This window comes from Podarcis pityusensis (genome assembly GCF_964106645.2).
Source record: "Podarcis pityusensis genome assembly, chromosome: 13".
NCBI classification, from domain to species: domain Eukaryota; kingdom Metazoa; phylum Chordata; class Lepidosauria; order Squamata; family Lacertidae; genus Podarcis; species Podarcis pityusensis.
In genome coordinates, this window is record NC_138038.1 from 35690797 (window position 1) to 35714860 (window position 24064).

General features: G+C 45.7%; 1 protein-coding gene across 4 annotated transcripts in view; it reads left to right on the forward strand.

Annotated features, from left to right (window-relative positions):
* The window catches only part of PLEKHA4 (pleckstrin homology domain containing A4), a 44430-nt gene that overhangs the window by 2512 nt on the left and 17854 nt on the right, over positions 1-24064 (forward strand). The window contains exons 1-6 of one of the 4 annotated variants that reach the window (XM_080976124.1): positions 4374-4646; positions 15823-15931; positions 20638-20748; positions 21503-21575; positions 22914-23014; positions 23661-23776. In XM_080976124.1, coding sequence (XP_080832250.1) covers positions 15848-15931; positions 20638-20748; positions 21503-21575; positions 22914-23014; positions 23661-23776 — 485 coding nt within the window. In that variant the 5' untranslated portion in view covers positions 4374-4646; positions 15823-15847. Of the gene's footprint in view, positions 1-4373; positions 4647-12629; positions 12803-15822; positions 15932-20637; positions 20749-21502; positions 21576-22913; positions 23015-23660; positions 23777-24064 lie in introns of those variants that run through there. The other 3 variants (XM_080976125.1, XM_080976122.1, XM_080976123.1) reach the window with 3 other exon arrangements.

Here is a 24064-nt window from a genome sequence, read left to right on the forward strand (position 1 = left end):
CCTGTTTTATCTTCCCCAACAGGCAGGTTAGGCCGAGAGAAAGTTAGGTTCTTCCTTACTCAATATAAAGCAAAGTTGCTCACTTTGTAGGCACAGAACAAGAGGCTTTTTTTCAGGGAACAGGCTAACAGCAACAATAACAACAGCAGCAAGAGGAAAGTCACCACAAGGACAAGCTAAAAGGTGGAGTCTTGGCTCCAATCCATAATTTGAGACAATAGTCATTATCAAGTATTAGTCACTTTCTATGCAATAAAGATTACCAAATTACCACTTTTTCTGTTTTTACCTGAAACCAGTGACCATCGCCAGTACACATTTGCATGCTTCTTGCTTCTACTTTTCATGCAGATGGTCCCAGCTACAATCCTTGTAATTTCCAGGTAGAATGGAGAAATATTACCTGTCCAAAACCCTGAAGAGCCACTGCTAGTTCCGTGCAGAGACAATATTGAACTAGATGGGCTCAGCATAAGGCTGTTTTCCTGTGTTCCACACCACGAGATGCATAGCCTTGCCCCATGATGCAACCACATTTATTCTAGCTTGCTGGACAAAAACGAATACAAAGGATTTACATCAGGTAAATGTACATCAGATACCCACCCAATGAAGCTGAAAAAATAAATTGACAAGGCCAGACCAGTACAGTGGTACCTCGGGTTACAGACGCTTCAGGTTAGACTCTGCTAACCCAGAAATAGTACCTCGGGTTAAGGACGTTGCTTCAGGATGAGAACAGAAATCGTGCGGCAGCAGCAGGAGGTCCCATTAGCTAAAGTGGTACCTCAGATTAAGAACAGTTTCAGGTTAAGAATAGACCTCCAGAACAAGTTAAGTTCTTAACCCGAGGTACCACTGTAAAAGGAATAATCTACTACAGGACACACAACCCAATATGTATACTTGCTATTGCATTCATATTGTTGTACACAGCTCTGATATTTTGGAGAAGACAGCATATCAACACTTTTACAAATAAAAGGACAGAAACGTCACTTGTTACCCACAGCTCTTTTGTTTTTTAATTCCCCAAGATCAGTGCTAATTTTTCTAGAAAAAGAGGTGCAGGGACTTGCCATGAATACCTCCCTTGTTCTCTTATTATGGTTATGGTGCCCACCTGAGAGGGGGCAGAACTGAGTTCCAGCTGGAAAAGAAAAGCCCTGCCCAATATATTATCAATGATCCATAGCCCATTTTGGACAACAGTATTAGGTGGAAGGCCTGTGCTTGCTTTCTCACAGCCCCCTGGCATTTAGGACCAAATCTGAACAATAACTGAAACAACGTAAGAGAGAAACAGATCCAGGTGTCAATCAGTCAGGCAGATGAGAATTACAGGACCTAATAACATCTGGGTCACTTTCAACCCAGTGGTATTACTATCACCTGCCAGTAATGTAAAAAACCAATTGTGAGGGGTGGGGTGGGGAATTGCACCTGATTAAGATTTGTTGTAGTTTGATATTCCCTGTCCTGTTTCGGTTTCTCTTTCTGTTTTCCCCACTCGTTTTCATTTGTGGACAAAATATTTCTGGAGTATGCCATGTGCAAGAAGAAGAGGTAACCAGAACCACTAGATTATTGGAAAGGGAGGGGGTTTATAGGCTAAGAATCTGGGTGGGTTGTGTAAGATTACAGGAAGAGTGTAGTTACAGGGTAGCTCGAGCCCCAGGTCTTTTCTGTCAGGTCTTAGATCTCTCTCTCTCTCTCTCTCTCTCTCTCTCTCTCTCTCTCTCTCTCGTGTGTGTGTAAAACGTACTGCTAAGCACAATGTGAGTAACATCCCAGCAACCTACCATTGTAATTTGTCCGGAGGTCTATATACATGTAAATCAGCATATATGAATTTGTATTATGGGCTTGTGCCCTTTTAAGTACTGTACCTAGGAACACTGTGCCTCATCCTGGATAACAGACTGGAAATTTTCTTGGTGCCCGCCAGATGATTTGGATTACTACTCCCATCAACTGGAATCCAAAACTCCTAGGCTGCATACATGCCATAGGTGACTTCCCCCAAAGAATCCTGGGAATTGTAGTTTATCCTCCACAGAGCTACAATTCCTGGCATCCTTAACAAACTACAGTTCCCGGCATTCTTTTGTGTGTTTTTTGGGAAGGGGGGGCATGCACTTTTAAAAGTATGGTGTGTATACAGCCCTAGGCTATTCTAGGAGTTTAAAACGGGTGGAATGGTTGAGGGAGTTGGGTATGTTTAGCTTCGTAAAGAGGAGACAGAGGAGATGCAATAGCCATTTTCATTTATCTAAAGGGCCGCTACATAGTGAATGGAGCAACCTTGTTTTCTCTTGCTTCAGAGGGTAGGGCCCGAAACAATGGCTTCAGTTTAGAAGAAAGGAGATTCTGACTAAACATCAGGCTCTACAATTCTATAAATCTATGACTAAGAGCTAGCAGGTCAGAGGTGAAACTTGATGGACTCGTGCAATAAGGCTGCAATAAGGCTGCATTATTCTGGAGTTTCTCAAAACTCCAAGCAGCTTTCTAGCAAGCAGTGTTGATGTAGAAGCAAATCTGTTTCGTACCTGCAACTTCCGCCCCCTAGACACACCTGTACCATCTCCAGGAACTTAGTAGTTTTTAAATTACAGAAGCTGCTGTGGATAAGGGTGGCTTAAAAGGGAGGCCTGATAGCTACATGAGCATTTAATGTACCGATTAACAACTGCTTGAAAGCAATGTTATAAATCACGGAATCAAAGCACTGCAAAACTGCTTTTAAATGGGTCGAGCTCTGTAGTGCTGGCATGAATCATTCTGCCATAAAGCACTGCAGTTGCTGAAAAATGCAGTAGGAGGACAACACACAAACCCTCCTGGTTCAACGAAACCTGCGAGGGAAGGCTGTGCAATACGCACATGTGCCTTGAAGCCTCTTAACATAGGAAGAGAATAATGGGCCTGCTGGATCAGGCCAATGCCCCATCTCGCCCAGCATCCTGTCTGTCCTTATAGCTGTCAAACGTATGCATGTGGGAAGCTTGCAAACTGGACGTGAGCAGCAGCAGCTATTTTCCCCACCTTTGATTCCCAGGAAGTGGTGCTCAGAGATATAGCACCTCTGACAGTGGAGGTAGAATGTAGCCACTGTGGTTAGTTGCCATTGATAGCCTTGTCCTCCATGAATTTCATAGAATTGTAGAGTTGGAAGGGACCCTGAGGATCATCTAGTCCAACCCCCTGGAATGCAGGAATATGCAGCTGTCCCATACAGGGATCGAACCTGGAACCTTGGTGTTATCAGCACCACGCTCTAACCAACTGAGCTATCAGGCTCCAATTTGTCTAATCCTCTTCTAAGCTATCCAAGTTGCTGGCTATCACTGCCTCTTGTGGGAGTGAGTTCCGTAGTCTCATTACGCACTGCACAAAGTGCTTCTGTTCTGCTGCTGGTGAAATGGTGTGTTGCTGCTGAGCTCAGTGAGGTTAACGCACATCTGTGAGATGCACCCTTCAAGCATAGTTCTGGCCTTTACATACAAAATTCTGGCAGCTGGCCAAGAGGGTTTTCCCCTTTTAGTTTTTTGTTTCTTTAAGCTTGGAAGTTCTGTTACATCCTGGTCATATTTCAATCCTGTGAGCAGGACACCTGGGTTCTCTGCCAGGCAAAGAGGTGCGTGGAAATAATAAGAATAAGTAGAGAAATTATGGGTGTTGTGTAGGACTGGGAATCAAGCCCCACAGTCTGTTTTCACAAACACACCCCATTTGATTAAAATATAGCATGGTATCCCTGCCAGACACATGGTTGCATTTATATTATTTTTCAAATCAGGATAGGAAGCGGATTCTCTGCTGGAACAACGTCCCCTTTTGGGGGGAGAATCCCACCAGCAGGCGGCGCCAGAGGATGCACCTTTTCCTACACGAGGAGACATCCATATCGCACACCAGTCAAAGAATGTCTTTCTTCTTTGACAACTTCCCAAATCCCTGTTTTTCTAAAGCTTTTGTGGCCACTCCTCTCTCTAAAGTTAAGGTCAGGAATTCGGACTCCTGTCTCCCCCTCTCATTACTCTCCCCACCCCACACACACTCTCTCTCCTCTTACCCTCCCCTCCTTCTCAAGCCAAGCCCCCAGGAAGGTGGAGTGGTGGGTCCCAGGATTGAAATTCAATCGCTCTGCTTTTATTCCTCCTCTCTCTTCCCCCCAGAGCTGCCAGGGAAAGGGAAAGGAGAGGGAGAGAAAACCGCGATTGGGAAGGTCGATAAGGAAGGGCAGGGAAAGGAGGACGGTGGAAGACCGACTTACTTGATGAAAGAGCGAGGAAATTGGGCTGGTGGAAGGAGGAGAGAGATAGAAAGATAGATAAGAGGAGTGGAGGGTATAGTGGAGGGGGGGGAGAGAGAGAGATAAGGAAGGGAGTGGGTCATACTGGAGGCAGAAAAATAGAGGTGAATGTGTTCGAATGAAGAGAGCAAAGCGGGGCACGCAGGGCTTTGATCCCAAGTTCTGCTGAGCGCCAGAGATCTGATTCTGTAGGATATGAACCCAAGAAAGACTATAAAGTTTCCTGCCGCCAATGAGCCGATAAGGGGCTGCCTTCCTCCTCCTCCTCTTCCTCCTCCTGAATCTGCTCAACCCGTAGGAGATACCTCTGGCCAACACCAGTAACCAGGTAAGACCGTGGCGCCATGACATTGTTGCTCCTGTGCAAGATGGCCTTAGGGAGATGAGGGAGGCTTGTCCTCAAAAATCTGTTCCTCTGGATTCCCTACCCCTCTCTGCCTTTTGAACATGGGTGGATGGGAACCAAGGAATAATAATAATAATAATAATAATAATAATAATAAATTTATTATTTATACCCTGCCCATCTGGCTGGGTTTCCCCAGCCACTCTGGGCTGCTTCCAACAGAACACTAAAATACAATAACCTATTAAACGTTAAAAGCTTCCCTAAAGGAAGGGGCAGGTTTTGTGGGGCAAGCAGTTATCTTCTAGTTGTGCCTCCTTCCTGCCTTGTTTGAGAAGAAGAGCATCTTAACAGAGAACAGTCCCTGTCTTCAGATCAGTCTCCTGCCTCTGTGGGCCCAGGACCGAAGATTCCTGAAGGATAAGGCTATCAAGGGATGCTAGCATTGATGGGAATTCTCTCCCTCCACTGTTGTGCCTCTGAATGCCAAGTGGGGAGAGTTGCTGGGCCTTGGGGGGCTTCCCCCTGGGGCATCTGGTTGGCCACTGTAGGAACAGGTTCTGTAGGGCTAGATGCAGAATCTCTGGACGCCACAGTGTCCTCAGAGGATGCTCCTGAGGCATAGCAATGTCTCCGCTGCCTATCAACCTCTCTACATCAGTGGCCCCACGCTAGGTATTTTGGACCCTGCAGCTTTCCCTAGGCAATGCTCCTCTGGATCTAGGATTGCCAATGTCTCTCTGTGTTTTAAACTGGACTTCTTCCTGTGCTGTGCAGAATGGAAGCAGGTGGATTCCTTCCCCAATCCCCCGTCATGGAATAATGGAGAAAGCTGCTTCTTCTTTTGCTATGTTTGGCTGCTGTTTCAATAGCAGAGGAGCAAGGGTGGGGTGGGGAGTTGGCAACTTAGCCAGGTCTGCCGTGCTTCCTCACCACAGCACCTCCTCTTTACCACTGGCCCTGAACGGGTTAAAACGCCTTTTAGCACAAGCTCTTTCCGACTGCTGGGTGTGTCGGGGTTATGCATGCGGGGACACACACACACACACACACACACACACACACACGGACCCCTGTGACTGATGCAAAATATGTTTCCTCGCCCCCGCCACCAGCTGCCCCAGCGCCTTTTGTCTCAGCTGCTGCGTCCAAATGCCAGTGGATGAATAAATAACAAGAGCTAATGGCAGCCTCCAGCTATTTCCACCCCACAGCCCTCTCTCTGCACCCCCTGCCCCACCCAGCCCTCAGAGAAGATAGGCCCACTTTTAGCCGTGGTCAGGGACCTACATCCCTCGCACTGCGGGCTATCCAACAAAGATGAGACCATGCCTTGGGTCGGGGGGGGGGGTGTATGTGTGGCTCCTGGGCATATCAACAGGCGGATTGAACTCGCTGTTGGCTGGCCCAGCCTCCTGTCACTCCCAGGGTCTGGTCAGCCAGCTCATCCAGGGGCTTTGCGTTTCCGTTGGCTGCACTGCTAAAGTCTCACTGCAAGCTTTGGCCAATTAACCACTGGCAGACTGATGGGTGGATCCCTGATTCATCGGTGAGGCTGCTAGCACTTAAAAAGACTCAGAAAGGGCTGGCTCTGTGCAGGCCACAGGTATGATCTGCGCCAGGTTCAGTCCCCAGCACCTCCAAGTATAGCGCTGCCTGAAAACCTGGAGAGTCACTCAGTGTAGACAGTTCTGAGGTACTTGGACGAATGGCCTGAGTCAATATAAGGTACCTTCCTATGGTTGTATGCACTGTATAAATGCCAAAAGTTGGCATAACACATTATGAAGGAGACACATTGCCTGGATGTCCTTTCTTGGGCACACTAGAATGTTTTGGGATAACCTGACGTTCAACGCTCCAGTTTTGATGAAGAATCTTGGGGAGCGTTTCCCCTCTTATTTTGGCGCACAAACAAAATACAGTGGTACCTCGGGTTAAGTACTTAATTCATTCCGGAGGTCCGTTCTTAACCTGAAACTGTTCTTAACCTGAAGCACCAATTTAGCTAATGGGGCCTCCCACTGCCGCCGCACCGCGGCCGCACAATTTCCGTTCTCATCCTGAAGCAAAGTTCTTAACCTGAGGCAATATTTCTGGGTTAGCGGAGTCTGTAACCTGAAGCGTATGTAACCCGAGGTACCACTGTACAGCTGCAACTGTATGTAATTTCACATTTACCTACCATAGATGGCAGGAGCCTGTCTTAAATCCTGTGTTTATATGGTGTCAGACACAGCTGCGGGGTGATAGAAATAATAACAGTAGTAGGAGCTGGTGCAGCACGGTGGCTAAAAGGCTGGGCCACAAATCAGGAAATCCGCCCGGTTTGAATCTGCCTCAAGCTCACTTGATGGCCTGAGGTAAACTCCTCCCCATCGCGCTCAGTTCTTCCCTTCTGCAGTATTGAGGGGGGACCTACTTTACAGGGTTGTTGTAAAGGTTGCAACTGGATACTACATGTGCATTGAACTCTCAACAGTGCTATGCGAATGCTAAATGAGCTTATTACCCATAATAATACTTTAGTTCCTAAACTCCCTATCCCTACAGACCACCTGAAAATTGCTGAAGGTCTTGGCAGAGGATTTAATGATTTGACTGCCTTGTGGAGCAATTGTAACGAACTGTTCTAGATGCTCTGCGATTTATGTTGATTGAATCGGGATGAAACTTCCTAATTCTAGCCCTGCATTCACTTCACTGCTGATCCTCTCCCCTCCTTTCAAGTGCCTCTTCCGTACCTACCTGTCTCTGATCCATCCCACTCACACCTTCTGGGCAGAGGTTGGGTGGCCACCTGTCTTGGGTCCTTTTGTTGAGGTTCTTGCATTGCAGGGGGTTGGACTAGATGACCCTTGGGGTCCCTTCCAACTCTCCGATTCTTTGATTCTATGGACTGCCGGGAGCAACTGCGTCTGCCATTTACAGACACTGCTCCTTCTGTTCTTCACTGCCCCATTGCAGAGTAGCTGAATGAAGCTTACAGACCATTAATGGCCCATGGAGCACAGTTGGAGAATCCCTGCTTTAGAGAAGGTGCCGTCTTCATTGTGGGTTTTGCAATACAGTAAGCCTGCAACTTGGGATGCGGGTGGCGCTGTGGGTTAAACCACAGAGCCTAGGGCTTGCTGATCAGAAGGTCGGCAGTTCGAATCCCCACGACGGGGTGAGCTCCCATTGCTTGGTCCCTGCTCCTGCCAACCTAGCAGTTCGAAAGCATGTCAAAGTGCAAGTAGATAAATAGGTACCGCTCCGGCGGGAAGGTAAACAGCGTTTCCGTGCGCTGCTCTGGTTCGCCAGAAGTGGCTTAGTTATGCTGGCCACATGACCTGGAAGCTGTAGGCCGGCTCCCTTGGCCAATAAAGCAAGATGAGCGCCGCAACCCCAGAGTTGGCCACAGCTGGACCTAATGGTCAGGGTTCCCTTTACCTTTTTAAGCCTGCAACTTACACAAGGGTTATATTCCAGGGATCGCCAAAATCATATATAGTGAAAACATGTTGGCTTCAATGGTGTGTGGGATTGCCAAAGTCTTTATTCCCAGATTCCTGCTCCCTTTCCTCCCCGCTTTTAAAAATTCTAACTTATTTTTTTCTACAAGCTTGTAAAGCTGAATGTGCACAAGTTAAATGCGTGTAAGTTGCAGTCTTACTGTACATGAACGTAAACTTAAGTAAGTAATTCACTGAATAATAAGTCTGCATAACTCGTATTAATAAAAAAATCCTTCCAGTAGCACCTTTAAGACCAACTAAGTTAGTTCTTGGTATGAGCTTTCGTGTGCAAGCATACCAAGAACTAACTTAGTTGGTCTTAAAGGTGCTACTGGAAGGATTTTTTTATTTTGACTATGGCAGACCAACACGGCTACCTATCTGTCGTTGTATTAATAAATCCTGATTGCTTGGCCGTTCCTGATCAACGTATGGTCGTCTTCAATTTGCCTTCTTGGGAGTGTTTTTGGAAAGGTTCCTGCAGAAGAATCCATGTGGAAAACATTATAGAACTGATCATTCTTGTGGGTTCTTGAGTAATGAGTCGGAGCCAGCAGGAATCTAGCAGGCCTTTGCTTAAAAATTCAAATGAATGACCTATTCTGATATAATATTTTCCATGTGGCTTTAGGCATCAAAGCACTCCCACTAAGGAAGGCATAACCTTAAAAACAACAACACCTAATTGGTAGTTTTATTTGCTGTGATTTCTTGAGTACCTTACCAACCAGATAAACAAGATAAGCTTTGCAAGAGAGGAGTTGCAGGATCAAAGCTTCTTGCCAAAGTTCAACTCTTTTGTAGGTTAATCAACGGCCCAATCCTTCTCAGGGAGGCTTACCTCTTAGTTGAGTTGGACTTATTCCCAGGAGGATAAAGAGTGCCTTGAATTTCAGTCAAACAGTGCAATCCTATATGTGTTGACTTAGAACTAAGTTCCATCCAGATGAATGGGGCTTACTCCTAGGTAACTTGGGAATAAGATCTTAAGTAATTCAGTGTACAAAGAGTCAGTCGCACTTTCTTGGCACTTGTATACGCAGCAGTTTACATGCCTGCAGTACAATCTCATGTTTCAACCAACATATGGGAATCATGTTACTAAAACAGAAGTTACTTCCATGTAGAGATCCGGTAATGGGAAACAGCCTATAGAACCAGAGCAGGCTGGCGGTGAAAGAATCTTGAAAGAATTTCAGTCTAACTTTGTGGCTTTGAAATATGGCAATAGAAAATACATTGAATATTTTTGCTCTTTATGCATCTTAAGGAATCTACCTTGAACATTTTGCTTCCTTGCTTGCTACGTGTTCACATCCCTCTTAAGATATCTCATAATCAAATTCTGCACAATGGTTCCTGAGATCAAAAAGGCAGGTTTTCTTCTGTGTTTGGATACAGTTGGGTGCCATTTTGAATCGTGATGGTGGATGGAACCCTTCAGAATTGCTCTGATTGTGACCACTGATGTCAAAACTGCACTTATTTGGGAGTTTCTTAGAATTCCTGAGAAATGCCTAGTACGAGGTGGCTAGTGCAATCGAAACAAGGAATCGGTGTTAGATAATCAAGGTGATAATTAAGAATGGAGGAAGGAACATTGAGTGAATCAAGAAAATGATTAGAGTGAAAGGAGAGTAAAGTCAAGATAGAAGAAGAGATTAAAGAAATAATGAAATGTGTTTAAGCTAGTTGGAAAAATAAAGTAGCGTAACAATAATGGCTGGAAGTCAAGTCACTTGGTGGGTGTCCATGTGGGGTAGGTGTATAGGTATGTTGCTATGTATAGTATAGCTTGGTAATGTAGGTATGTTTTATGTTATGAAAATAAGGTAGTGTGTTGTGTATGTGTATTGTGTAAATGCAAATGTATGTGTTTTATATGTTAATAAAAAAAGAAAGAAAGAAAAAGAATGGAGGATGGAAAACTAAATCAGCAGAGGGACTTACCGTAACTTTTGGACTATCTAATAAGGGCAGAAGGGCTGTGTACCAGCGAGAGGGAGGACCATAGTTAGATGCCAAAAGTTACCGCAGTTGTACTTTGATGGTGTATCAATACACCTGAAGTTTAGAGTTCAGTGACAGCTGGCTGACCCTAGCTCTTACTACAGTCTGAGAAATCTTTGTTTTAAATATTTCCAGGGTAGTTGACAGGTGATGTACAGTGGTACCTCGGGTTAAGTACTTTATTCATTCTGGAGGTCCGTTCTTAACCTGAAACTGTTCTTAACCTGAGGTACTACTTTAGCTAATGGGGCCTCCTGCTGCCGCCGCGCCGCCGGAGCACGATTTCTGTTCTCCTCCTGAAGCAAAGTTCTTAACCTGAGGTACTATTTCTGGGTTAGCGGAGTCTGTAACCTGAAGCGTCTGTAACCTGAGGTACCACTGTAGTTGGAAAGGGACCCTAAGCATCATCTAGTCCAACCCTCTGCGGTGCAGAAATACACAGCTGTCCCATACAGGGATTGAACCTGCAACCTTGGCATTATCAGCACCACACTCTAACCAACTGAGCTATCCAGGTGATGTAATAAAATCTAAAGCAACCCCCTACCGCTACTATTTATTATTTATTGTTTTATGCCTTTCCTCCAAAGAGCTCAAAACATGGTTCTCCCCGCCCCGTTTTATCCTTACAACAATCCTGTGAGGTAGGAGAGGCTGGGAAATAGGAGACTTAAGTTAAAGAAGAAAGCTGCATAAAAGGGTACCATAAAATGGAAAGTTTAAAAAGCCCAGGAGAATTTTTTTTGGAAAATTCTTCTTTGGTGCCTGAAGTAGATGGGCTGCAGGAGTGCCGGACCCCCCCCCCCCCCAGTGAAAAGGAAAGCTTTCCTTTTGGACTACCCAAACTCTACAGAAATTTATTCATGTATGCGACTACAGCGGCAAGAATGTTACTTGCCCAAAAAGGGAAAGAAGAAGAAGTCCCAGCAAAAGAAGAATGGATACAAAAACTTATGGAATATGCAGAAATGGCAAAAAGAATAAGAAATCAAGATAACAAACTTTTTATAAAATAATGGAAATTGTTTCTTGAATATTTACAAATAAATTGTAAACAGGTAAGAACATTGGTAGGATTATAATCTGCAGTTTCATAAGAGAATATATTTAAAGTAGAGGAATGAATGAGTAAATTAAGTTAAACTGGATATGCAGAAAATATTAAAAAATAAATTTAAGGAACTGCAGAAAGAGGAGGAAGGAAGTCAAGTTTTGAAGTGTTAAAATGATTATAGAATTATTGAAATGTATAAAATAGAAAATCATAAATAAATAAAAAAGGAGTGCCCCCCGGTGGAGAAAATTCCAGCAGCGAGGGGCCACCACTGATAAGGCTCTGCCTCAATATTAGGAGTTTCCAGGTCTGTCAGTTCATATGTTGTGGAGGCAGGGTGGCATTGGGGGAAGAGATGATGACTGATGATAATGTGTCCCCTTGCAATCTACCTCTGCGGTGTCCTTTTCATCCTGCTCCTCATGGAACTGTGCACTCTACTCTCCAGAAGCAGATGAGGAAGAGTTAAACCTACCAGACAGCTGCGAAAACTCAGTCAGCCATGCAAATACTTCATTTCACCCTGACCTTTGGCCAAACTGTGAAGTACCACTGATGTGAGGGCATTTCAAGAGTTTCTGCTGGGGCCCTGCTCTCTCTCTCTCTCTCCCTGTGTGTGAGTGAAACTTGAGTTAGCATCCCTAACTAAGGAAAGGCACTGCTATGGGGAAGTTCTCTGTGCCAAAGTCGGGGGCGTAATGACATATTCAACCGTGAATGCCAAAACCTCCCTCCTTCATCCGCAAAAGGCTACCTAGTTTTAAGTGCTGTTTTTAATGACTATTTCTTTTTCTAATAGGATTGCTCCCCCCCCCTTTGTTCTGGTTTTATTGCATTTGTTTTCAGGTTGCATGCTCGTTTTTTGCTTTAAAGTGATGTTCGTATTTTGTTGTGAGAACTGTTTTGGTTGAAGGGCGAACCGCCAGCGTATAGAATGAAGAGGATCATTTTTTAAAAGACCGATTCCTCCCGCCCCACCCAAAACGGCTTCCTTCTCTAGCCCCTCGCCTCCCCATCTTTTTGCTGATTTTTCCATCTTTCCGGATCGCTCCAGGCAAAGCCAGTGACGTGAAGATCCTTGAACCCAGTGTGGGAGGTTGGGGGGGGGCGGGGAGGAAAGGGACCATCGCAAACAGCTGGCACAATGTCTCCCCCACCCCACTGCTAAGGGTCAGGAAGGGGGGTCCTGGCAGCATCAATGCCCTATTCATTCGCCTGGCGTCATTGCAAGGGTGAGAGGTGGGAGGAATGGAATGCGAGGGCCAAAGTGTGCCAGGGAATACAAGAGGTGCCCCTTCGGATCACGAGGCGCAATTGTATTCCCAGCCAGTAGCATATGGGAAGGAAGGTTTTTTGCATCAATAGGCAACTTTGTATGGATTATATCCGGAATATACTGCCACAACCCCCTGCCACTGGTTGTGGCGTTACACTGGTGCTTCTTCCAGTGGTCGTTGGTGGCAGGGAGGGTGTCTGTGGACACTCGACTGATGACCCATCATTGGAGCACAGCATCATAACCTGTCTGGATACCCAGAACTTCCTGAAATGCATCTTAAGTTGCGTCCACCTGCCAGGTAGGAGGAGAAGGAAGTGAAAAACTGGTCGGGTCAAGCTAAGGGTGTGGAGAACAGCAGTTGAGCTTTGGCAAGCAGGAAAGATAGTTTTGGATTTCAGGATGCTAGACAGATGCTGTGCTCTCTCTCTCTCTCTCTCTTTCTCTCTCTCTCTCTCTCTCTCTCTCCTTTTGCCTTTCCTCTAAGGAGTTCACGGTAGTGCATCTGGCTCCCTCAAGGGCCAGCCCTATTGTTAGGCAGAGTCAGACCACGGTGGTTTTTGCAGGGAAAGCACTGTGGCAAAAACCAAAAAACAGTAAGTGCTTGAGCACAGACCTTTTAAGAACGGACCTGTTCCTAGACACACTGTGCGAAAGGAAGTCTGGATGAGCCCTAACACAGCTACCCCATCTGGAAGGTATCTGAGTTGTGTCTGTACTTACGGCTGCTGCAAATTAGGCTTGAAAGTCATGCCTGCTGCAGTTGGCAGAAGTTGGTCGGGGTGTGAATGTGCATTGCTGAGAGAGGCGCACATCTAGTTGTCTAGGACTGGTTCGCTGGCCCAGGAACTCTTCTTGACCCCCTGGGGAAAGATTTGCCAGAAGCAATATAACGAGGCACATCTGCTTATTTTGTGTGAGGACCAGGGAACTGAGCTTCCCCTGGCAAAGAATGTGGATTTGCTTTTTCAAACCCAGGGAATTTGCAGCCTAGAGGCTAACGTGCTTTCCATTGTTGCAGCGGTTCTCTGAACCTCTTCCTTTCTGTAAGCTGAGAACCAGTAAGATCCTGCCTATCCCTGCCCTGGAGAAATCTAATTATAGGCAGCCATCTATTCTTTTGAATTCACCAAAGTGGGGTATGCTAGGCTTCCTGCTATATCTTTGTGCTAGGAGTATTAGCTTTGGCTACAGTTGTTAGTCAGGAGGAGCCACATCGCAGTGGAAGGGACCATGATGTGTTCTGTATACAGGACGCTGGTTCAATCCCAGCCACCTCCAGTTCAAAGGATCTCTGAATGTTTTGGTAATGGTATGCACAGCAACTGAAAATGTGACTTGAAACGCAGCAGGGAAAGAGGAACAACCTCGCTGTGTTTTCAGCTGCTAACATGTGCATAGCTTTAGTCTCAGAGCAGACCCATTGAAATTAACGGACATGACAAGCCCATGAATTGCAATGGGTGTACTCTGGATTACTTAGTTGACTTAAACCCATAGTTGTAGGGGGGCATAGATGGCTGGCTGAAATCCCACTTACCTAAAGCACTAGATATATACCCCCAGCATGGTTAGAGTGTTGGGCTATGACCTGGGAGACCAGGGTTCGAATCCCCACTCAGCCATGAAGCTCACTGGGTGACCTTGGACCAGTCACCCACTCTCAGCCTAACCTTACATTACAGGGTTGTTTTGAGGATGAAATTGGGAGGAGGAGAAGCACCTTGAGTTCTTTGGAAGATAAAGGTGCTATATAAAAATGTAATAAATAATAATAGAAATAAATAACGGAATCAGTAATGCCAATGGACAGGAATGCCAAAAGGGTGTTTTCCGACAGTCACTGTTTCTGGGTGGTATTCAGTCACATACGGCCCAATTTAGGTTGCACAGTTAAAGTTGATTGGGAGGCCTTGTGCAACAGATTCACCTCCCTGAAAAACCTTGCTTTTTAATGACAAGGAAAGTGATAGGAAAAGGCAGTGAAAAGTGTGGGGGAACATTTGCTTTGATGCAACGGTCATCTTAGCCTCCTTGCAAACAAATGAATGCCCACTGAATAGTCAACATCGTCTAATCTCCCTGCTAACAAGTCGGGATGAATGCTCAGCAAACTAGATGCCTAGAAAGGCTATGAAGTTCTAAATGTCTACTGAAGAGGGACTCAGAAATCGCTTCCAGGGGTTAAAAGCCTCCATTATTAAGAAATGCAGGCCTGAGTGTTTAACAACAAAGGGGTGATTTAACTGTAGAATTCTGCTGCCAAGGGAAGGGGTGGAATTTCCCATCTCACCAAGTTGACACTCTCTCGAATGAGATGCTTTTGCCAGACACAAGCAGGTGGGCTTGATCCAAAAATAACTAGAGGGAATTTGCTGGCAGGGGTTGAACTGGGGAGCAGGTTTAATGGTTTCAACACTCTATTCTGACTTTCAGTTCAAAAAAAGAAACGATGAAAAAGAATAAATGAAGCCTGCAAAATTAACACTGTGTGTGTGTGTGTGAGATATATACTGGAATAAACGGAAATATTTTAACAGGGGCTGATTGGTGTCTCCTGCTGCTTCTAAGAAAATTGAATTCTGTGCCCAGGAAACTAAAATTCGATGCTCAGCAACTTAAGTTAGATGAAGCAAAAGAACATATGTTACTACACTTATTTTTCACAATGCTGCTTTATTCTATAATTTAAAATGTATTTTGGGTTTTTGTTGTTGCCAAATCTGGAATGGGAGGGCATGAAAGGGATGCAGGTGGGAGAGAGAATGGAGAGAAAGAAAGGGATTTGAAACCATGTTTGTCAGATGGGAACAAATAATGAAAGAAAGAATGGATTTTGCATATCTTGTCAGGAAACATTTTGTTGTGGGGTGGGAATATAGTCTCAAGAGGGAGATCATTTAAAAACATATTATGAGCTTTATGGATCAACCCCCATGCACAACCTACTGAGCTGGATAGACCAATGTTCTGACTCAGCAGAACCCAGTTCCCTGTGTTCCTAAGCTGGTGGGATGTGACCCACAATTGTGTCAAGATCTCACCCAAGTTGCATCACACAGACAGTAGTACAGTGACCATCTTTCTGTGGGAGGAGAAAGAGGTGGGGAAAGAAAGGATGCCATGAAGGATGGTTTGGTTGAGGTTGTCAAAAGTGGGTTCCATGAGGCTGAGGGGTTAAGCCTGGGGTCCCCAGAGAAGGTTAAAGACCTGGTGCCTTACATTCCCCCAAATCGCTGGGCCCAGGCTGTGGGATTCTGGTAGTGTGAACAGCACATGAAGCATTCTTGCAACAAGTCAGCACCCTCTTTTCTTTTCCAGATCAGCATTGGGTCAGCTGAGGACCATGTCAGAAGGGGACCGGCCTACCAGCGGCCTGAGCCAAGCTAGCAGCACAGTCACCATCTCTTCCGTCTCCATGGGAACGAAGGTGAGGAATTGGAAGTGGTCCAAGCCCTCTGGACAGGTGCTGCTGGGGCGATAGATAGGATTCCAGAGATCTTGCTTGCCTTGTCTTCCTGAGCTAATGGGCTTTGCAGCTTCATTTGCAAGGAACACCTGAATAGTGTTTACCTCAGGAGTTGGCAGCTTGTGCTTTAAAATAAACAAATAACCAAAGCTCTTTTTCGGGAAAAGGAGAATTCTACAATAACCATGTGAACAAGTCCACAACATTTATGAGGCTTCAAAACATTCACATTGGCAGATGTATCCCTGCATACCTATGTGAGGGCTTATCCATATTTCCCGCTGCTTTCTCCCAGGGAAAACTGCTCTTTAGTGCCCAATCAGAGCAAACGGGGCAGTCTGGGACAAGTGTGGATGAGCCCTCAGTCATTTGTGGCACATTTGTGACCTGAAAGGAAGGGAGGAGGGGATAATCATTCTTCTCTCAGTTTACAAAGGCTCTTTCTTTCTTTCTTTCTTTCCTCTGCCTTCACCCTAAGGTCCCAGGACAGGTTACAACAATTAAAACATAATGTTTAAAACAGTTTAAAACAACTTACAATCATAGAAATAAGTTGAGTCCTAAAAATCCCAGGTGTCAAACGCCAGGGTAAAGAGGTACAAACCTTTATACGGTGAAGATGCCAGACAGTGCCAAATTTACGTATAAGCTAAACAAGCTATAGCTTAGGGCTCCACTCTCTTGCCCTCCCCCCACATATACTTCTTCTTGATTGTATTTCACTATCAATATACTTCTTCTTAACTGTATTTCAGTTCAACAATTACTTTGATAAAATACATATTTTGTTATGTGCAAATGGCTTTAGATACCTATTAGGTCCATAAATTACCATATAGCATATATTCAACACAAAAAACAGTGACAGTTTGTTGTTGACAAAGGACAGCTGGACATACAAAGGGCCCCATTACCTTCAGCAGCTTCATCACACCTAAATCCAGCCCTGATGCCAGACACACTGTGGGGCAGAAGTTCCACAATTTAGGGGTTGCCATGGAGAATCCCCTCTCCTGGGCTATTTCCCCCAGCTTCTGAGGGTGATGGAGCAACAAAAAGTACCCCCACTGCCGATCATAATACCAGAGGGTGTTTGTAGGCAGTCTTTCAGGTATTTGGGTCCTGAGTCATGTAGGGCTTTAAAACACTAACATGAGCACCGGGAACAAACTCATAACCTGTGATTAGAAGCAGGCTACCTGAAATTCACCATGAACTTTACTAAAGCCATAAATAAATATATGGTTAGGGTTGAAAAGACTTGCTTGGGAGATGGTAATTAAATTAATTTGAATGAGTTGTGAACAGCAGCTCAGATGTCCACTGCTTATACCATGGGAAGCAGCTTGTTTCACCAAAATCAGAATGGTTTCGTACGGATTTGGGATATTTCCATTATTACAGTGATAACGTATTACACCTGAGTATTTGAGGAACATGAGGCATTTTTATTTAACTTAATTATATCAGAATTTAGAAGCCACTGTACATTCAAGGAATCCCCAAATGCTGTACAGAGAGAGAATTATAGAACAATACAGATCCCAGAACTGTAAACCCAACAAGGGTTAAAAACTGCAGGAATAAGGCAGAGCAATCTTGGAAGACAATAAAAGTTTTCAACAAATGTCAAAAACAATGTTGGAGCTTGCTTCACTCCTAAGGGGAAGCAAATTCCTGAAGTCTGGTGCCACAGTGTTGAAAGCGCAGGCTCAAGTCTCAGCACGCCTTGCCACAGGGGTGTTGGGCATCATCAGGAGATCTAAGTGATTGGAATAGGATTTGTGTGGGGGGAGAGAGAGAACTTCTCAGACGCCCCGATCCAGAATCATATGAGGCTTCTAAATACCAGATTCAAATACTTGAATCTAGCTTGGTAGCCAATTGGCTACTGACACAAGACATAAGCATATGTAGCAAGAGGCAATGTTTACCTTGCTCTTAAACAATAGATCTTGAGATTGTCTGAGGCCATATGCACTCTGCCATGATGCATTGGGAATATTCTCTTGGTCTGTTTATGTATAAAATATTTTATGTAACAGAGACGTGGGTGGTGCTGTGGTCTAAACCACTGAGTCTAGGGCTTGCCAATCGGAAGGTCGGCAGTTCGAATCTCCGCAACAGGGTGCGTTCCCGTTGCTCGGTCCCAACTCCTGCCAACCTAGCAGTTCGAAAGCACACCAAAAAGTGCAAGTAGATAAATAGGTACCGCTCCGGCAGGAAGGTAAATGGCATTTCCGTGCGCTGCTCTGGTTTCGCCAGAAGCGGCTTAGTCATGCTGGCCACATGACCCGGAAAAACTGTCTGTGGGCAAACGTCGGCTCCCTCAGCCAGTAAAGCGAGAGGAGCGCCGCAACCCCAGAGTTGTCCGTGACTGGGCCTAACGGTCAGGGGTCCTTTACCTTTACCTATTTTATGTAACATACATTCAATGGGGATACTCACCACTGGCAATGAGGCAAATGGATGTTTACAAGTGCCTGCTGCATAGATGTCTGAAGCTGTTTTAAGGGATATAAGAGGGAAGAAAGGAGAGACAGCACATCCTACATTCATCCTGAAATAGGCTCTAGTCCCTAGCTAACAGGACCAGTGGTCAGGGATGGTGGGAGTTGTAGTCCCAAAACATCTGCAGGGCCGAGTTTGCCTATGCCTGCTCTAGTCCAGCACTGTTGAAAGCACTATACCTTTAAAGCACTTTTGAAACATACTCTTTCCCTCAAAAAATTCTGGACACTGCAGTTTATCCTTCACAGAGCTACGGTTCCCTTAACAAGCGACCGTGCCCAGAATTATTTGAGGGAAAGACTGAGTTTCAAAAGTGCTTTGAAGGTATAGTACGTAGACAGCCAATGACAACAAATCTGTTTGTACTGATGGTGCTACAAGGCTCTTTGCTTTTGCTGTAGTAGATAAATAGCAGCATCCCTCCCAGAAATGGCCAGTTTCTAAGTCACACTCATAAAGAGTGCCAGTTCCTTTGGCTTACTGTCCTTTCACTTATCACTTTCCTGCGGTAAAAAGTTTTAGGGCTGCAGCGCTTATTCAGGTTTGGTTTCCTTTGGAAGGAGGTCACGGGAGGCCTATTGGCATTGTGTAATATTTGCATTTGAACTGATTTACATAGGTGGAGGCAGGCACAGCTTCAAACACTTGAACTGATAGGCAACATTACATCAGATCTCTAGGGAGGCAGCCGGCAACCAGAGATCACTTTTTAGAGCTCCAAACTCAGCTTTTTGTGGCTTTCCCAGTCAAGCTGAAACTGCGGACATCTCTTCACATAAACACCTGGATTACATCATCCTTAGTCAATGGGATGGGAGTGGTCTGCCTCTGATGCTTCTTTCTGTCTACATTCCCACAACATTCCTGCAACAGGAGACAAGGGGCTAAGTATTTAGTTCCCTATTACAACATATCTCAGGGCTATTGACCACTCTTTTGTCAGCTTCAGGTATTGCCTCAGGGAAACCTGCCCAATAACCCTCTTTACAGAAATCTGATAGGAAACCTGTTGCTTTTTTCAGGTGGGATTTAATCAAATACTGGCAAATTCAATTTGTGCAGCTGAAGTTGATTTGGAGCTTTTGAGCAACAATATCCACTTGTTCCTAAAATTGGGCCTTTGATGATAAAGCAGGTCTGGAGGACCTTTGGCCTCCCAGATGTTGCCAGACTACAACTCCCATCAAGTCCAGAGAGTGTGGTCAGTTACCAGGGATTATCGGAGTTGTAGTCTTAAAACATCTGGCAGGCTGAAGGTTCCCCACACTTGTGATACAGGAACGTGATTCTCACCAGGCTTGTAAATAGCATTAGTCCACATTCTTCCATTTCTTTCCTTACTTACCTCCTCCCCCTGCTGTTTGACCACTGCCAGTTTTGGATTGTAAGCTCCTTCGGAGCAGGGACCATGCATATACTGCCTAGGTAAGGCTTTGCAGTTTGTAGGGTAGTTTGTCCACCTTGCTCCCTAGCTTGCATTCAGCTCTCACCTGTGGCTCCTAGAAGCTGTCAGCATGTGACAGCAGCCACACATTGTGAAGGGCTTTGATTGGCTGGCTAAACCAGGTGAGGGTAGCCGATGGGACTCAAATACTAGATGAGTTGGGGACTTCTCGGGCATACAAAGACAGGCTCCAGCAGATTGAGCGGACGAGACCGATAGCAGGTCCAACGGTCAAGAAGACAGTTTCTCCCCGTGCTGCAGAGGGTAGTGAGGGGCAGATGAGACTCATCAGCTTGGGAAGGTAGCTCATCTAGGAGAATGAAAACTCTGGTCCTAAAACTCCACTGCCTTATGAGATATCTTCGGGAGAAGAGAAGTAAAGCCTACACAAATCTGGAGTCCCTAAGACAGTTGGGTGGCGCCTTGTGCGCCTCCTTCCAGCAACTCCTGCAACCAACCTGGGACCAAACGTACCTCTCTGCTTTCCTTTGGACCACATCAGTGAGATGGAGAGGGGGGAGATCTTGTTGTCTGGGCAGCCCAGGACCTCCATGCATGCTGCCCAGGCTTGCGCCCCGTTAGGCAAGGTGAGGCCACGGTTTGGCATCACCCCACAGAGGCGCACTCCATTGCCTTGAGACAGACCGATGCCAACACTGATGGCGTGCTATTAACAACCCAGTATTGCATTTCACCATTTTGTCTTCTGCAGCCACGCTCAGCCCGGCCTGTCCGGAAGGTTCACGCTTTTGGGAAGAGGGCAAACTCCATCAAGAGAGACCCCAACTCGCCTGTCATCATGCGCGGATGGCTTTATAAACAGGTAAAAAAGTGCATGAGGAACGAAGGGGGTTCCTTAGCTCAGAAGCAGCCAACGTGGTTCCCTCCAGGTGTTTTCAGCCACATCTCCTCCCATCTGCTCCAGCCAGTGTGGCCATTGGTCAGGAATGAGGGGAGTTGTTACTCACATAATACAGATGTTATCACGTTGGCTATGCATTAGCTTGAAGGATGAGTGGCTGACTGTTGGCATGGGTGGACCCAAATAGAGCAAGGGAAGCCAGAGGCTGCTGGTGGCATCACACGCTCAGCATCTGTCATTCTTGGGCAGCTGTTAGAGCTCCAGTGTTGCAGCAGCAGGGGCCACCACAGATGAGACCATGCTCCTCACCACCACTGTCAGCGTTGCCAACACCGCAATAGATCAAGATCTTGCAGAGATTTTGAGATCTCGCCCAGAGTTGTCATGATCTTGCCCCAAATCAATGTTGATGGTGGTGCCACTTAACGAGCAGCTCAATAAATAGCCAACGTCGTGTCATCTCCCTGCAAGGAAATCAGGGCAAATCTTTGAAAGAGAGGTCTTCTGGAAGTAGCCCATGTCCTCTAGCCAGGGACAGAATGTTTCCCCTCCAATTATGGCAGAAATCCACATGTTAGCAGCTTTACTACCAATTCTGTACCCACTGATAAAACAATATGCTTGACGTAACTAAGCAGAATGATCAGGGGTTCTCCTGAGAGTTGATGCCCTGGACACCTTTGATCTCCCTTTTTCCTTTCCTTTCCTCCTCCAGGATAGCTCTGGTCTTAAACTCTGGAAACGGCGTTGGTTCGTCCTTTCTAATTACTGCCTCTTCTACTACCGAGGTAATTGGGATTTCCCCAAGGTTCTGCCAGAGGTGGGCGGAAGTGATGTCATTGTGCTTTTGGAGGGAGGGCTTTTTTCAAGTCTCAGGCAAGGTAGGCTGGTCAAGCATTGGAGGGTGTGCCTCCTTCTTCCTCCTGTTGTTTCTCAGCCAATAACATTCCTTATGGTCTGTCTGGGAGCAGAGCTGGGAAAATATGCTGTAGGTTGGGGTGGAAAGCTCATGGGCCTCCAGCTGTTTATTCCTTTTACTTATAAGCATATTTTTATACTGCTGCATCAAAAAATACATCAAAGTGGTTTACAACAAGAATTTCTATATGTATTCTAAAAGCCCACATGTTCTGTATCCAGATCTGAAAAGGGTGTGCTGAGAATTTGGTTGTTTTCATTTCATTTTCGACTCTGCTCCTTACTCTTTCTGGTGGAGGAGTTTAGCCTTATATATACCCTTTTTCTTCTGATTCCTCAGATTTGCACAAAACCGGATGTTATGTTCTTTCGGTCTGTCAGATTTGCCCAAAGCCAGAAAACTGCACAAGCAGCTATACAGTTGCCTGGCTCTGTGCTTTTGTGTACTTCTTGGGTGGGGGATATTAAAACAAAAACAAGATGTGCACACAGCTATCTGTTGTCATGCCCTGTTGGCACTTAACTGGGGTGATAGAATCCACAAACTAGAAAGCAGGGAAAAACACAAAAGATAACACCTGCTGGTATGAATAGGAAAGACCGAAATTGTTTCTCATATGGAAATTAAAATACGTGTGGGTGTGGACTACTCCAGTGTAATTCAAATTCTCTCTCTCTCTCTCTCTGTGTGTGTGTGTGTGTGTGTGTGTGTGTGTGTGGATAAACGACTAAATAGTGCTCAGATGCGGACAAGCTCTTTTGTCCCCCAACTTAAGACCTATGGTTGAGAGAGAAGGCCTTGACTCTTCTCCCTACCAGCCGGACCTTAGGCAGTGGAGTGGACTGCTAGCCAGGTTTGACAGATTAGAATCACTAGTTCAGGCCCCAGAGATATTGAGGGCCCCACAGGGCTGGAGGGGAGATCCTGTGGCCCTTCAGACATTATAGGGATCCAACTCCCATCAGCCCTGACCCTTGGACAGGTGGACTGGAGCTGATAGGAATTGGAGTCCCAACAACATCTCAAGGGCCACACAGGGTTCTTTCCATCTGGGCTTTAGGGAGAAGTGCATTGAAGCGACTTCTTAGAATCATAGATCTCAAGGGTCCTCTAGTCCAAACCCCCCCCCCCCCCATGTAGGACTCTCCTGTGACTTTTTTCTTTCCTTTGGCGGAGGTGGAAATGTGTGTGTGTGTTTGTTTTCCAGACAGCCGCGAAGAGAAAGTTTTGGGCAGCATCCTCCTCCCCAGCTATGAGATCCGGACAGCGTTCTCCAAGGAGAAGAAGAACCGGCGCTTCATATTCAAGGTCAGTCCACCCCCCAATGGGATGCTTGTTTTCTTCCAAGGTCTGTTATTTTGCTGTCACCCAAGGTCTGTTGACAGCCATGAGTGATAGGTGAGAGATTCAACTTAGTTTGCATTTGAAGGTGAACTTAAGTCCCACTGTGTAAAGCAATAGGAGAACCCGAACAGAGTCGCCCTTCAGAATCCGCATTTCTGCATATTTTGCAATGCACACAGTGTGTGCATATACTAGGGGAAAGTGTGCACGTAAATGAAAACAGCATATGAAAAGGCATTATATTAGGGGGAACTGCTTTGCAAAAAATGTGTACGTGAGGCAAAATTGCACACAAACATACGTATATTAGGAGAAAATTGCCGAAGAATTTTCATGAAGCCTTTTTTTTAAAAAAAAGAAAGCTAATAAATCGCAAACTGATGTGGAAATGTGGGGAAATGACTGGAAAAATGAGAAATGGAGAGAACCAAAGCCGACAGATTCTCTCCTCCATTAGCCAGCCATGCAGAAAGCCCAGCAGAAGCCCTCAAGCCCACCCTTGCCTCTGCTGTCCAGCTGTTGTCCACCAGAATTTCCGTATGCCTGCTGCCCCCTTGAGGATTCGTTGGACCACTGCAATGACCCATCTTTTTCTTCTTTTACCTTCCAGGCCGAACATCCTGGCATGAGAACCTATTATTTCAGCGCAGACACCCAGCTGGACATGAATAGCTGGATCCGCGCCATGAACCAGTCGGCCGCCGCTGAGTGCGACTATGGAAGCTAGTAAGGGCTGGGGACGGGTGTATTCTACGCACAGCCCTGCGCTGGCTGGCTGGCTGGCTGTAACCTTGCCTCTGGGTTTCTGGTTTGGGGATGGGACATGAACCCATCAAAAGAGGGACTGAGAAATAGGAACTTTTGAAAGGGAAGCAAGTTCCATTATGGTCAGAATCATAGAGAGATTAAAGGTGCATATTTTTTAAAAGTTTTCTGGGAGAGAGATTCAGTTTGCTTAGGATGGGAGACTCTTCTTCCTGTTGTGGTCCCTTGGGGAGGGGGCGTCACCAATCA